Below are 15476 nucleotides of genomic sequence, written 5' to 3' on the forward strand. Positions count from 1 at the left end.
ATGTGTCTAGCGCACACAGGGTGACCCTCCGAGCACCCCAATAAATCCCCACAATACGAGGACAGCTAACCGTTGGAAATGAAGCTTGAAATGATGGCACAGGAAAAGGTGCCGCATGCAATTGTATCCATTTTTCATACAAGAATGGAGTGATGTTTTAGGGGCCTCTTTTAACAGTCGTACATTCCACAGTAAAAAAGACAGCATGCTCTGTATTAGAGCAGTGACAGTTTTGATTGTTCCCCCCCTGCAGTAATAAGACAGGGCCTCCCAGGGGGTTATTCTAGTGACATTTACAGTAAGGTCTTCATTTTCAAAACTGACATTTGGCGTACGCCCCTGTCACTGTATTTCAAATGTCCCTATGTTATCATCATCCCTATGGTATCAACACTGTACTAACTCATGCGTAACTGTACTCAGGGCCCATGATGATGAGTGACTCAGGAAAGTTAGATATTGTATCTGTTAGAACAGTGAAGGCACAATCTGTTTTTTTAGAAGGTTTTATGTTACTAAACTCAATTCTCTGCACACACATCTGAACCTTCTCCAACTATACATGTGGGAAAACTTGCGAAAATGCAAATGTAATTTGTATTTTCCCTATACCTCAGCTGCACTTTGATCATTTGATCTTATTGTTGGCACTGTCATACACATAGAGCTATAAGTGTTGAAGAAACATAACCCTGCAGCCAAATCCGTTTAATTCCGAAATATACCCTTCTTATGTTCTATTCCTCTGAGACTCTGCGGTTTACTTAGTATGTGGTGGCCGTAATTAACAGTGAAAAAAATATGAGATTCTGCCATAGCATAGCATAACACAAAACCCAAGGCTCAAGTTCAGCACAATCAAGCCCCAATTTAACCACCGGAGACAGACAAGCGGAAAAAGATGACTGGAAAAAAAGGCAATCTTTGAAACCAGTACAGAGAGAGAGAGAGACAGAGGCAGAAATGTGAGCCGAGTGAATGACAGATCACACATAGTGCCTGTTGGCTATGGGAAATGTAACACGTTAATAAAAATGATAACAGTGCAAAATGCGATGACTCACCCTCAGCCCAGGAAAGCCGTCGATGCCACTCCCACCGACAGGCCCCTGTGAAACATCACAGCAACATCCTAAGTACACAGAACAGGACGCGTACAGTACTGCACATTCCTAGTCACTGCTGCTAGGCTATATTGGAAATGCTATTAGTGTAACTTAATATGTATGTTTATTTTATCATCCCATATTTTAACATATGGGTGTGGATACATTCATTAATCAAAGCAAATATCTACTTTTCTAAATAAACCACTGAAGACATTTTTTAAATGCTCAGTATTGTCAGGCTAATTCATATCCTTTACTGCATGATGGCAAAATGACGTATTATGAGACCTAACGATAAGGTGATACATTTTAATAGCCTATGTGTCTTTCCATCTTATGTTAACTGAATGTCATTTATCTCTTCAAGACATTGCTTAGTGTGAACGTTATATATGTAAAGAAAATTACACTTATTTGTATTACACACTTTTAATACATTTTGAAAGTAGTGACAAAACGTCTTCACATACATCAAATCAATAATTGACTTCAGTAAATGAATCTGAATATGTGTATGCGGTAAAAAGCTTAGAACTGTGCACTTGTACACACGGTCACTGGAAAGATAGGGATTAAAAATGTGAAATATCAGGCAAAAGTCGATAAAAAGTTCAGGACAAAAATGAGGACATCCGAATGAATCAGGAGTTGGATAAGAGCTCTCACCTCGTTGCCATCAGGACCAGGAGGCCCCCTCTCGCCAACATCACCCATCACTCCCTGTGTGTGGAGAAGTACATCAATATTCAAAAACGTCAGGGCATCCATTGTCAAATATACACTCCCTTACATGTATGGCACTTCTACCCAGGTGGATGAATAGTAGCTTATTTTGCTTGGTGAGAAAAGCCTGAGTTGCGCAAGCTTCACATTCATTTACCTTTGGCCTTTTCGCCAATCTCCGCGGGGAGGAGCCTGTCAAACAATGCCCGAGCCAATCAGGACCAGCCTTCAGAAATTATGCCTGTCCCTTATAGCGGGATGCAGCTTCTGATTGGTTTGTGCAGTTGTCAATCTAGCTTCGTTAGACCAGCCATATTGCAGAAGCTTATTCATCGATCCATGTTAATGTCCACGACTGCATGAACCTATCAGGGGCTGCTTTTCACTTATGCACTGACAGTGGGGGAGAAACTAATGTGAACCTCGCCCAAGATAAGGCTGGTCTGCTATTTTCTACAGTTTCTGTGATGAACAGCATCCCATCTGTACTTTAAATACAGCATTTAAAATGCAATATCCCCTAGTCGTTGATCAAGATCAAATTTGCATTGACATGGTGTGAAATAATGCGTATATAATGAAGCAAGATTAGCCTGAGCGTTGGTGAGCTGGTGGACGGGCTTACAGCAGCCCTTAGGCCACAGACTTTGATCCGGTTAGCCAGACATCGCTCACTGTTCTAGAAAACAACTGTCAGATGAAACAGACACTGGGCAGGCTGCCCGCTTGGCAACTTCAACACAGAGAAACTGGTTTGTTTTTAAAACATTAACTTCTCGCAGTGTGAGGGCCCCGACCTTGGCATTCCATCTGTCTCTATCTTAATCTAAGTGGTTCTTTTTCCCTATGCCACCCTGGAACAAGGATGTAATTACAGGAACTAAAATACATACTTTTATAATTTGTTTTAATGTGACTAAACACCTTTAAAAGTGTAATTCTCTAAAGTGGTTATACTTCTCTTATTTTCTCTCTCTGCACTGTTTAACCAAGTGGCCGTCAGTATCCTGCTGCTTTAACACATAACAGAAGCAGCATACAAATGGATCTCCTTTTGATGTCCCTCGGGCTTTTGAAGATGTGCATTACTGCTATTTTAAAAGGAAACACTGTATACGTTACCACTTACCAGTATAACATTTCTAATCATCTATCTATCTTACTTTCCCCTGATTTCAAGACTTCAAAGACAACCACAATTGCAGCTGTCTCCCCAAAGCTATTGACACATCACAAAGTTATCCATATTTCTGTTTGGAAGCAATATGATCTATGTCAGAAATGAAAATTGATGAATAATTACAGGTCTTCCTTTGGGGCCAGGTTTTCCGATGGGACCAAGAATGCCCTAGAAAAAGAAAAGGGGGGGGGGGGGGAATTAGTCAAATCCTGCTCACAAGGAATTGGTGCAACAACACATTTTATTCAATGGACTTAAATTCTAATATTTGTTATAGGCTATAGAAGAGTGGGTTTGCACATTAATTCTAAATTTATCTGGATATAACGTAGAAATAAAAATGCATATAAACCAGGAGTCAAACATAAGGAGTTTTCGAACCAAAACAGTTCTAGAAACCTTTTGAGAGGAACTGTCTACTGTGGAGTTCCTGGGGAATTAAAAGCTTTTAAGGGATTTTCTTCTGAGGGCAAAAAGACAATTTACAATCAACATTCATCTGTAAGTAGTCATTAGCTCAAAATAGATCAAGCTGGACCAGAGCTGACTGCACAATGTTGATTTGAGCAAAGGTCTAAAACAAAGTCTCATGAAAGTTGGCATCTTCAGAACCCAACAAACAAACACAGCGTGAAGCCATAAAGAAGAGGACATTTTTAGAGATACTTTTGAATAGTATTAAGAAAGATTTATGTGTCCAAAAATACGGGAGTCATGGATTAAATGAGTCCTTGACATCTTGTGCACTTAATGATAAGAAACATCACTCACTTTCTCCCCCTCCAGCCCCAGTGGCCCAGCGATGCCAGGAAGCCCAATGAAACCCTGGAAAAATGAGCAAAATGTAATATTACAATACTGTCTGAACATGACAAACAACACACATTTTGTAAGCAAAACAGTATCTCTGAAACCCTCCTATGATCTGGGAATTCTTGAAGAATATTTGGAGCCAATGGCCAGGCTCATGAGAACAGGGAAACTTTAAATAGCAGTTAGTTCCACAACATAGCTCCACAAGAGTGTCACGTCGGGCATTAGAATCTTTTGCTGCTGAGGGAAGGACCACTCCGTACCTCTAAGTCTGAGACCATGGATTGATCACATTTTTGTTGCAAATAAAAGGAGATCTCTTTCCCTTGCATACACCCCCTTCATTCCATTTGTTTGAGCTTGAGCTTGTGTGGAACGCTGTGCTTCCCACCTGCTGTGGTATTTGCTTATTGTTTATGGACAAGGGAGTGTCGGTGTTATCGGTGAATGAATCAAATCTGTGCAATTGATTGCATATTCTTGAGGTGCTGCAACACCTGCTAATGTGCCAGCCATTGCAAGTAAAAGCTTATCCAATTGTGACTGGTTGTGCTTTTGAACTGATGCATCTCAAATGAAACTATAAAAGTGTTTGTAACTTCCTTCTCTAAAGATACAGTAACACCCCCACATCATGATATCTTTATTGAAATCTCCGAAATACATGAGCTTTATTATCATTGTGGACCTGATGATTGTGAGCTTTCTTACCCAACTATTAATGTCAGTTGACATAAGAAATCGTCGGTATATATGAGTAATTGGCACATTCCTGACCCTCCCTCGCTCCTTCTCTCTCATATCTTATCACTGCACTATTTTTCTGGCCCACCTCACCCACCCAGCCTGCCTCACTCTGACATAAGCAAACCCAACTCTCCTCTCTCTCAGACCTGCTTTGCTCCACTAAAGTCCCCTCTGTCTGCTTTGATGCTTTATCCCATTTGTTTGTCTTCCGTCCCCTTCTCTTTCTTCTTCTTCTACTGTTTTTGGGGGCATTCCTGCTTTCTGCTGAGGAATGAACCGTAGTAAGTAGAACCAGTCTGCCTTTTAAAGAGACAACCCCTAGAGCCTGGGCCAGCCCCCACAGGCAGCAGCCTCACAACGGGCAGTATGTCTGAAGACACACACACACACACACACACACACACACACACACACACACACACACACACACACTCAGCTCCCAGGCAATACGAGTGACTGACACTAGCCCTAATCCTTTCAGGAAATGAAGTGTTCAATCCAGCGCTACTGAAGGAGGAAAAGAGGGTAAGAGTAAGAATAGAGAGTCACTTGTACTTACACGGACACCTTTAGGCCCTGGGTTACCTTCTGGCCCTGCTGATCCCTGCAAGAAAGGAAAAAGACTGTGGTGAGGAAGACCTGTTGTCATAGTACACGCCAACTCAGTGATTTCACATGGTGAGGCAAACCTAAACACACCAGACTGAATGGCCTGACAAAGCAGGACTTGACTGGCAGACAGCTTAAAGGAAAACACATGGTTGCCCTTCATATTTCCTTGTCCTGCACTACTGGCAGTGCACATGGTTAAAGTCCAACTACTGCACACAGGAGAAGACATCAGGAAAGAATGTTCGTTTTAAATTGTGTTTCATTGTCAACTATTTATCCCAACAGTAGTTTTTCAGTTATGGAAATGTCAAAATGGTTTACCGTTTAAAGGTGATGTCAGAAATTCAGGAGAACGCTTGCTGTCAAAATCACTTTTTGTCAAAATTAGTGAATTTTTCCTCATGATCCGCTCCCTGTCTGTACTGTGTGTGCACTTCGACACCAAGCGTTCTTCAGAATTGCTGAATCCACCTTTAATTCCAACCATTGGTAAGAAAGGTACATGGGAAAGCAGGAAGCAATGTGCATTATGCAGTTATCAACATTATGGCTGTGTGTATTAACTGTAGATTTCTTGGTAGAACAACGGAGAATCTAAGAGGATCGATGGAGGTACTGGAAGCGTATTTTTGTATTTTTCACTGCACCTGCCTGCCAGGGTAACCTGCAGCGCCGCTTTCCCCCATAATTCCTGGTATGCCCTGCAACACAGAGAGAGAGAGAGAGAGAGAGAGAGAGAGAGAGAGAGAGAGAATGAATGAGCGGTGAATGGGGAGATTAGATGGATGGATAAAGTGAAAGAGGAGACACACAGTAGAGCCTTTACCAGCATTGCCAACTAAGGAATAGAACATGCACTGTTCATTCTGGACAGTCTCCAACAGTCCACCCAACTGTACCTTTCTGCACCTCTCCAAACCCCCTACCCATCCCCCACTTCCACCATCCGCTGACAGCCCCCCCCCTCCCCTCGTCACTCTCTTTTTACAGCCCGCAGTTAAAATGACACTTGGAACATTTAGCTGTTGCTATTATTTAGCACAATATAAAACAACTATCAGTTGTAGCAATAAGTACTGTCATTTGTGCCAGGCCTTGAACAATGGTGAAATAAGCACTTAAACAGTAATCTTGATACTTAGCTGACATTGACATCTATGATACATTTGTGAGACCTAATTGAAGATTATTCTGATGTGGACGTGTGGGGAGTCTGTGTACAGCAGTATGTTAAAAGTTTGCATTTTGACAAGGTGAACAGTTCTTTCTTCAAGGAAAGGGAGACTGACAATTGATGGGAGGGGACAGCTGAAGGGCTGCCCGTTATTGGCTGATGACAAGCAAGGACACAGGTAGAAAAATAAAACAATCCCCCCCCTCCCACACCCACACACACACACACACACACATCATCAACATCACTTACTTGCTCTCCTTGCAGTCCGGGGGGACCTAGATAACCTTTAGGACCCTTGAAAATGGAAAAGAACAAATGTATTTTTTATTAGTTCATTAGCTTAGCACGCTAGCCCACTCATTAATTTACCTCAATACAAAGTGCAGCTGGGGCTGATGGGTTTATGAAAATCAGTTGTGGAGACATTTGGAAATAAATCAAAGTATTTGTCAGATGGAATTTGAGACTTGAGTGGAAGGTCAAGGTTAAGGTCAGTCAAAAGTTGTCGAGACTTTCACAAGAACCTCATGATGGCGCTAGAGTAAAAGTCAGGGTCAAGGATTAGGTATAATTTTATGAGAACAATGTATATTTTGACCACATTTGATGGCGATACCTCCATGTCAGAGGAAATGTATTCTAGTCTGGATATTTATCTCAACACCGCTAGCATGGCTTAAAGTGTCGAAAACAATAACAATAGAACAATGAAAAAGACTACTAGTGAATTATCTAATGGTGAACTGCAGAGTATGTTGTTCTTACTGCACATCTTAATTAAGCTCTACATTTTAATTATGTATATTTGCAGCATGCATCCATCCCATTGTGAGAAAACTAAGGGATTTTAAGGGATCTAGGAATATTGTGGATCCTCTTTTCTGCAGACAATATTTTGGTACCACTTTAATAGTGCTATGTCAAAGTTAGGAATTGGCATGTCAAATGTTTGATTTTCAGTATTATAATTCATGTAGCCTGTGCTTTGTGTTATTTTTGGGCAGGGAGTGGGAAACAGATTGGGGGTAGTGGGTGGGTGTGTGTGCATCAGTATGTGACTGATTTACAGTTTATTTCTTCATTATCTGATTCAGAAAAGACTGCACTTTAAAACTGCATTTTTCTTGTTTGTCCCTTTGACCCATTTTGGGCTCTGACCAATAGTTCAATCTGAATCTCATAAATCTCGACAGTGTTAAAAATAAAACACTAAATCTCTTAGAAAAAAGATAAATAATCTTTGTTTTTGTGATACGGCCAAATTCTGCATCTTAGTAAAGTAGAACAAGCACTTTTTTTTCTTCTTTGTGAACTAAACAGGATTTATTGTTCTTTGACGTGCAGATGTTTACAGCTCCAAAAAACAGAAGTTCAGGGGCAGGTCAGCATCTTTCTGGGGGCCGGCAGCGCCAGACCTCCTTGAACCATTGACCTGTGTGTGCTTCCGAGGTTGTGACACATGAACCCTCAACACTCAATGAAAGGAACACTTTGGAGTCAAAAAAGAGCATAGGCTTTCGGGACAGTAATTTCCTCTGAAAATACTTGAGAGGGCATAGTTCATGCGCTGGGTGTATTAGGTTTAGCTACTGCAAACACTAGGACACCCTCCTGGGAGGCAAGGTGAAGGCCAGCTATGTGAGGGGCCAGACTCTGGAGCTTCAATAAGAGGCTATACCTGGACAACTATGGACACATAGCAGATTAAGTCTGTTCTTTTCACCCAGCAACAGCAATGCACCTTTTTTAGCAGGACGCTGAATGTGGATTGCAAGAACAACGTACACTTAGTTACAGTTAACAGATACAGGGCATGTGTAACCCTGGCCTCTAAAGGTAGGCTGATCTTAAGATTATGATTAATACATACATACAAAAAAACAAATAAATAAATAAATAAATAAATAAATAATACTAAACAAAAATAATGTGTTAGTAGTAGTAGTAGTTGTAATAGCCCCCATCACCAGGCCAGGGTTAAGAGTCCATGAGTGTGGGTGTGAATTTGTACACGTTGGCAGACACTTTGAGAATGCCAGTGTAGCATAGCAGCGCCTCCTTCTTTAGGGCATGACAATTGCTGAACTGAAGAAGCGTGGGATATTGTGTGTGTGTCATTGAACACCTGACCCCGGGGCAGGGTGCCTTTCCTCTTTCAGATGACCTTTGACCTTGACCTCAAAGCTTTGATCAGGTTTATGTGAAGCAGTGCCACAGCCAGCACTGACTGAGAGAGATAAAGTATGTATATGCAGTCACAATGCTATGCAAAGACAGTGCAGAAGACAGGTTGTGAGGATGATATATGCACTAATGAATAAGAAAAAATGACGATAATGGTTATAGTTAATGGTTAAGGATATAAATATGTTTCTTTCAATCAAGACAAAGATAGACAGAATGACTGAAGACAGGCAGAGACCAGGGTGGGCTGCAGGGTCACATGATACTGACCACATTATGAAACCTCAGCAGACGGGTATGGCTAACACTGGTCCTAATACTGTGGCTCTGTGTGTGTGTGTGTGTGTGTGTGTGTGTGTGTGTGTGTGTGTGTGTGTGTGTGTGTGTGTGTGTGTGTGTGTGTGTGTGTGTGTGTGTGTGTCCAACATTAACTTGTATGAACCCATAACACGTGTGCAGTTCTTCATCTAACCTCACATCAATACAGAGGATTTAAAGAATGCTGCAACCAAAAGGTATCTCTAAAATGTGTGGATCAGAAAAGAGAGTTACCTGGACACATCGTAAAAAGAAATTGCATCTGACAGATTCTTAGTCTTCAAAGCCTTCTTTTATCTTGAGCATCAGCCGCTAGTTTAAAACACTGGCTGCTTAACATACTAAATCTTACCGGTAGACCTGGAAATCCATTCGGCCCAGACAGACCTGGTGGACCTCTGTCACCCTATTGGAAAAAAATTAATTTACAGTAAGATATTGCTATAAGCAGTGTCTAACCTCTATTTATATCAAAATTATGTCTTTTTCAATCGGCTTTAATCAAATCCATATGCGGTGCAAAATGTGGGTATTCTGAAAAATCCAAAAAAGAAATGAGGTGAGAGGGAGAATTGAGATTAGGCAAATGAATTGAGACAAATATGCTCAAAGAGAGCTAAATATCCAATGGCTAACAACTGCAACACGATCCTGCATTGATTTGTGTGCATGACGTCAGGATGGAGCTGGATTCATATGGGGACACTTGCTATAAGTTAAGCTTAACTTAAACCCGGCTAAGTCCAGATCCGCAGTCATAAAACAACATGACTTCTTAGGGGATTTCCATGAGTGCACACAGCGCAATAAAAACTTGAAAGCGAGAAAGATACTTCTGGAGCTTAATTAATTCAAGACATTTAGCAGCTGTTCGGGAAAATCATTACTGTGATGATGTTTGGAAGAAAAAGAGACAAGGATGGAGAGAGAGAGAGAGAGAGAGAGAGGAGAGTAAGAGAGACCAGCTGTGGTGACGTGAGACAATACAGTGATAAAAGATTGAGTCTAAAATGCCGAAAGGAGGCTTGGAAGAATTTTCTGAATGAATTAAATGCGATGAGGGAAACCAGATTCCTAACTTTAATGCTCCAGCTCTTTAATAAATAGATACAGGAAACGTTCTTTACACGATGACATTTTTGTTTTACGGGAGTATTCGCACATCCAGCGAATTTAGGAAATTGGATACAAAATTCAGTTGGATGAAAAAAGTAGATCCCTCACTTTAATAACCTACGTCCCTGCTTGGCCTTCTTCAAGAGTGTTTCAGTCCATTTTTTTGAGACATCACACATGGTAAAATGTAGGGTTAGGATTAACAGGACAGCTGGGCCAAGGAAAGACTGAGGGGTGACTGGGGGAAGAAAAACCTAATTTACTATATTATAATAACGATGTATAATGATAGAACGCCGGTATCGTATGGGTGAAGTTTTCCTTTAAGAGAAAATGGAAGAAACGAGAGAACATGAGAGAAAGAGAGAGAGAGAGGATCATACAGGGACAGAGAGTGTGACACAGTGACCATTGACATTTATCTCACCTTCTCCCCTGGTGGTGCCTGGCCTGGAGACAGCCCGGGGTCTCCCTTTGAACCCTAGAATAGAAGAAGGGTCACAGGGTAAGTGCACCTTCAGCTACTCAAATTTATTTCCAATGTGCCACCTACTGCGAGAACCAGTTTCTCAGCGTCACAGTCATGAACATATCTCACTGGAAATGACAGCCGGTATCTGTCAACAAACGATTGGCTACACCCTAACGTCACTACCAGCATGAGAGCCTGTTGTGTCATTACTATAAGTTAAATATTCCGATTTGGAGAAGTACAACAAATGATGAGTGAGTATGTAAAAGTAAGTAAGATCAAATATTTCAGGTTTTAGCAGGTAAAACAGTTGAAAACCTCAAAATGTTCCTTCACATATCCATGGGGTGAAGGCAAAGCTGTTAAATCCATATTGTTCAGCTTGTTGCTCAGTGCCATATTTAATACTACAGGCTTTAAAGAGGGAGCTGTGTTTTCTACAGAAAGAGTGAGACACAGTGTTGAAAAGCACAAACAAAGAGTACCACACTCACAAACCCTCGCACACAAAGAGACCACTTTTGCTTTCTGAAAATGTACGTGGTTAGTCCATAACTTGGAGCTGTCACAGTTGGAACCAACCACCAGTCCACCAACAGTTTTCCATCAACCGTGATGATAACCCGCACATTTCTACAGACATAAGTGAGTGGTAAGGAAAAAAACCTTCAAGCTTTTTTATTCAAAAACACATTTGAAAGTGACAAGAAATTCAAAGCAGCCCAGACTATGCTACATCTTGTAAACATACTTTTACTTCTTTTATGTATAATTTAGGAATTTATGTTCCATTTTTCGAGCAAACACTGCAGCTTTGAAAGGACCCATGATGGTTAAGTATGAGTACAATTCATCATGTAAAAGGATCTAGATCATTTTGTACATTTCTGCACAGTGACCAAGAAAGACAGTCACACTGGCCTACAAATGCCTTTCAGGATCCAGACCTCACTCAGTTTCTGTGTGTCATCTCAGGGCACATGTGTGATTCCCACAGGGCGGAGAATGTGTCAAAGAGTCTGCCAGAATGGAGCTGATGTTAAGTGTAGTTCCCCATAAAAAGCAATATTACATTTCAACAGCCTTTTGTTCCCAGGCTGATGCTGATTAGGGTCGTAAAAAATATTTTCTATTGTCATCAAACTGTAAATATAGTCTAAACTCAAACATCCTTCCGGATAGTGCTGACTTTACGAAGGTGCAATGGAATTCCAACGGAACGATGTTAGGAGACCTCAACATCATTTGAGCACGACTACTTAATTTTATTAGAGAACTTGTTGCTGTCAACACCAAAACAATGTAAATGTAACACTTTAATGGCATGTTCAATGTTTGCTTAAATGTTAACTGTTCCTCTGGAGCATGAAAAAATAGCCAGTAAAATAGGTAATTCTACACTTAGAAAATGTGCTTATCAGGGACACAATTGAGCAGAAATAAAAATTGGGTTTGTATTCTAAGAAAATGCATCAACATGTCAATCAATACACTACAATATATCATCTCTTTGCTAAAAAAAATTTGGTGAGGTGTAGTGCAGACTTTTGATGCATTATATGATGTAGATTTCTGAATATAAAATGTATTATTTATCATATATTCAGCCTGTCCAGGTGTGAGGGGTTAAGCCTGTGTTTGACACCTCAGGTACCTACTACCTACATTCCTTCTACACGGCTCTTTGTACCTGCTCCAAACAGGATTTACCTCCTTGGATTGCGAGCATCATATTTCCATAGTTTTGACTGACAGCCAGTGAAGCAAAGAAAAGCTTAGGGCTTTTAGAGCAGACATTCTACCACAGCAATAAAAATCAGGGTTTTGTTTCTGTCTGAAAAAAAAAAGTCAACAGCGCATGAAGCAGATTTAAAGGGTCAAAACATATCAGCCTGGCGCTCAATACACATGTCAGCTGAGCTCAGGATCAGGAACTATATTCTTTTGTATAATGTCCTATAGTAACCAAATATTTCAACAGGAGATGTTTTCCCAAACTGAGACAAAGAGTCTCTCAATCCCCCGTTCCGCCTCCACAAAGGGGTCGAGGGTTTGAGAATGACTCACTGACAGGCCACTAAGGCATTGGATACACTGGTGTTGGTTCGGTATGTGTACACACACACACACACACACACACACACACACACACACACACACACACACACACACACACACACACACACACACACACACACACACACACACACACACACACGTGGATGTACAGGATGAGGGGACCAGCAAGCCAGCAGGCAGCCCCCCATTTCATAATAACCAGCCAGATGTGCACAATGTCCCAGCAAGGTCAGAGGTGACATGGAACAAATCCACCTCTCTGTTCGGTTTGACTCATCAAGAAAAGAGAAAAGATAATTCCTCTCTTTATGTGTGTGGTGTGAGTAAGGCTTCCTCTTCCAATAACACCTCTAATAACATGGCATTAAGTTTCTCTTTGCGCCTTGCGGTCACTCTGCGGAAACCTGCAACACACGCACAACCCTCGTTTAAATCTGCTGCCTCTACCATGTCTGCACCCGTTGTCATTTGCGCAGTTACTCTAAATTGATCACATGCAAAATGCCCACAAATCAACCGTGCAATTTTTTTTAGAACGCTCACGCAATTTAGCTCTCTTTATGTTAGTTCTGAGTACATGAGTACCTCTGGATATACTAGCTACAATTCCCAATCAGGAGCTATCTACTTACAAGCAAAACTTTTTACATCTAAAAACTCAAAAGGAGGAGAGTTGCAGCCATTCTGCGGTATTGGGGTCGAGACCACAGTCACCACAACCATCTGCATGGACCTGACCACATCCTTGCTTGGTTGTGCCAACGTTTCCTTCAGATCTAGTCCCATGCTGGGAAAAGCTTAACAGTGATTCACACATGTCATTTTTTTCTATTTTATTTTATCTTTTTAAGAAGTCAGTGTCGGGGATAATGAGCTAGGACCAGGCTGATTACGCTCTGTGGTGAAAACCACCGTTACAAACCATCTAAGCTAAGGGGTTTGTCCTTTAGATCAACAACCCTTGTCTCCTGCAGTCTTTCCTGCTACGCTGTGATAACACACTGGCTCATTATTATCAAGCATGCCTTACATCTGGCTGTGTCTAGTTTAATCCCACTTGCACATGGTCTGAGCAGCAGAGAACGGCTCTATAGGGAACAGCACGTCAGCCTCTGCTTTAATTGATGCCATTTGCCATTTGATAAAAAACTGGAGCTAGCGTACAGGATGTAACGGCCAATTCAGTGACTTGGTGACATCAGTACAAGAGTGTATTGCCATGCAAGCAACATGAGATGTGGAAGGTCTCCTGTAGGGGTCTATGGACTGACCCAAACCTGAGAGGCTGAGCTGATTCATGTTTTTAGGCTAAATGTGGGTTTGGATACTGTTTGGGCCTAAGATATAAACACTATTTTTAAACATTAGATGTCACTGACAACTATTGATTTTGATATTGAACTGATGGTACACTGATGACAAGAAATATAGGTACGTTTGACATCACACACACACGCCGCACCACTCTGCACCCAACCCATTCGTCCCCCACTTCCTCTTGAAGGGCACACAAAACCATATGTCCAACAGGTCCCAACTTGTCAGCTAGCATTAGCATTTTGTACAATTAGCCATCTGGTGTTTTTTCAACCCAATAGAAGAGATGGTTCTCTGTCACAAAATCAGACAAAGTGATCAGCAAGGTCAACTTGGCTTGGCTTCAAGCTACATACAATGTCTTCTGATTTACAAGGGACTTTGTCATCTCTTGCTGTCTATTCCATTTCCACTGGTGATTGGCAGGCAACTTCCTCAGGCAGTAGAGAGAGCTCGGGCTCAGGCCAAATCCAACCAACTGTGCCATTAAAAACAATTTATCAACATGTCTTTGACAGGAATAAACAGGGAAATGAAGCGCATGATTTAGAATACATTTCCTTTGGGTGCACACTGCCACAATAAATAATCAAAGCTCAAAGTGTTATATTTGATTGGAATTGTTCTGACGTTATTCAATTTCATTACAAAATCTGTTGTATCTGCTGTTAAACTGGAACAACATTTTACATATGGAGCACTAAATAAAAAGATTATGCTCAGTATTGCAAACTATGCACATGTTCTTCCTTTTTTTATATCTTATTCCAACATGAGTTTTCATAGACTACTACCCAGTCAAAGTTATGCAAACTTTGATGTGTCATTTATGTCTATTAGGTCATTTGTCAGTTTAAGGGGGATTAGTTCTTTCAGCACAATCCTGGTCACTGTTCAATCAACGTTGCCTTTTGAGCCTAATCTAACTGTATAACCAATTGCTGTAATCTCCTTGAGGTAAGTGTCTCTGATTGAATAAGCCATTATGTCTAAATAGGGGTCGTGTGTGGCCTCATCTGCAGAACACACACATCAGCACAAGACCGGACTGTTCAACAATACATCCATTGTCCTAATGATGATTATCTCTGTTGCCAATCAAATTCACAAACAATATAGTTGTAATTAATGAAAGTTATAGAGCACTTGTGGTGTGGCTGGCCCTTTTCACACAAACCAAAAATCAAGCACTTTTCCTCAATGGACTACCACTTCTTTACACTCTAACCGTCCCTGGACTGTGTCTTGAAGGCGGCTGGTTCTAGCATTGAAGAAACCCATCTGGCTCATCCAAACCCGCAGATACTAAGCAGAACCCTGTCTGGCTCTCTCAGGAAGCTGTTTATTTCACCCCTACAATGAGAGCAGGCCACTCACCTTGGGCCCAGGTGGTCCGGGCTGTCCTGGGCTTCCATGTGGACCGGTGGGACCCTGGAACAGATGCAGACAGAGAGAGAGAGAGAGACAGAGAGAGAGAGAAAACATTATTAAATTACCTTGCACCGTTGACAACAACAGCTCTTTATTTACGACGGTGAGTCATAATACAGCTGAATTCCCACCAGCCATCTGAGGTACAGAAAGATGAAATTAAGTTTTTCTTGTAAAAGTAAATCGTTGCTCTGGATC

General features: G+C 41.3%; 1 protein-coding gene across 1 annotated transcript in view; it reads right to left on the bottom strand.

Annotated features, from left to right (window-relative positions):
- The window catches only part of col24a1 (collagen type XXIV alpha 1 chain), an 87263-nt gene that overhangs the window by 48881 nt on the left and 22906 nt on the right, over window positions 1-15476 (bottom strand). Inside the window, exons 5-14 of the mRNA XM_080032791.1 lie at window positions 15225-15278; window positions 10407-10460; window positions 9216-9269; window positions 6611-6655; window positions 5832-5885; window positions 5132-5176; window positions 3784-3837; window positions 3136-3180; window positions 1776-1829; window positions 1065-1109 (exon numbers count right to left, since the gene is read on the bottom strand). Coding sequence (XP_079888917.1) covers window positions 1065-1109; window positions 1776-1829; window positions 3136-3180; window positions 3784-3837; window positions 5132-5176; window positions 5832-5885; window positions 6611-6655; window positions 9216-9269; window positions 10407-10460; window positions 15225-15278 — 504 coding nt within the window. The remainder of the gene's footprint in view (window positions 1-1064; window positions 1110-1775; window positions 1830-3135; window positions 3181-3783; window positions 3838-5131; window positions 5177-5831; window positions 5886-6610; window positions 6656-9215; window positions 9270-10406; window positions 10461-15224; window positions 15279-15476) is intronic.

Source organism: Ammodytes marinus, assembly GCF_949987685.1.
Source record: "Ammodytes marinus genome assembly, chromosome: 8".
Taxonomy (NCBI): Eukaryota; Metazoa; Chordata; class Actinopteri; order Uranoscopiformes; family Ammodytidae; genus Ammodytes; species Ammodytes marinus.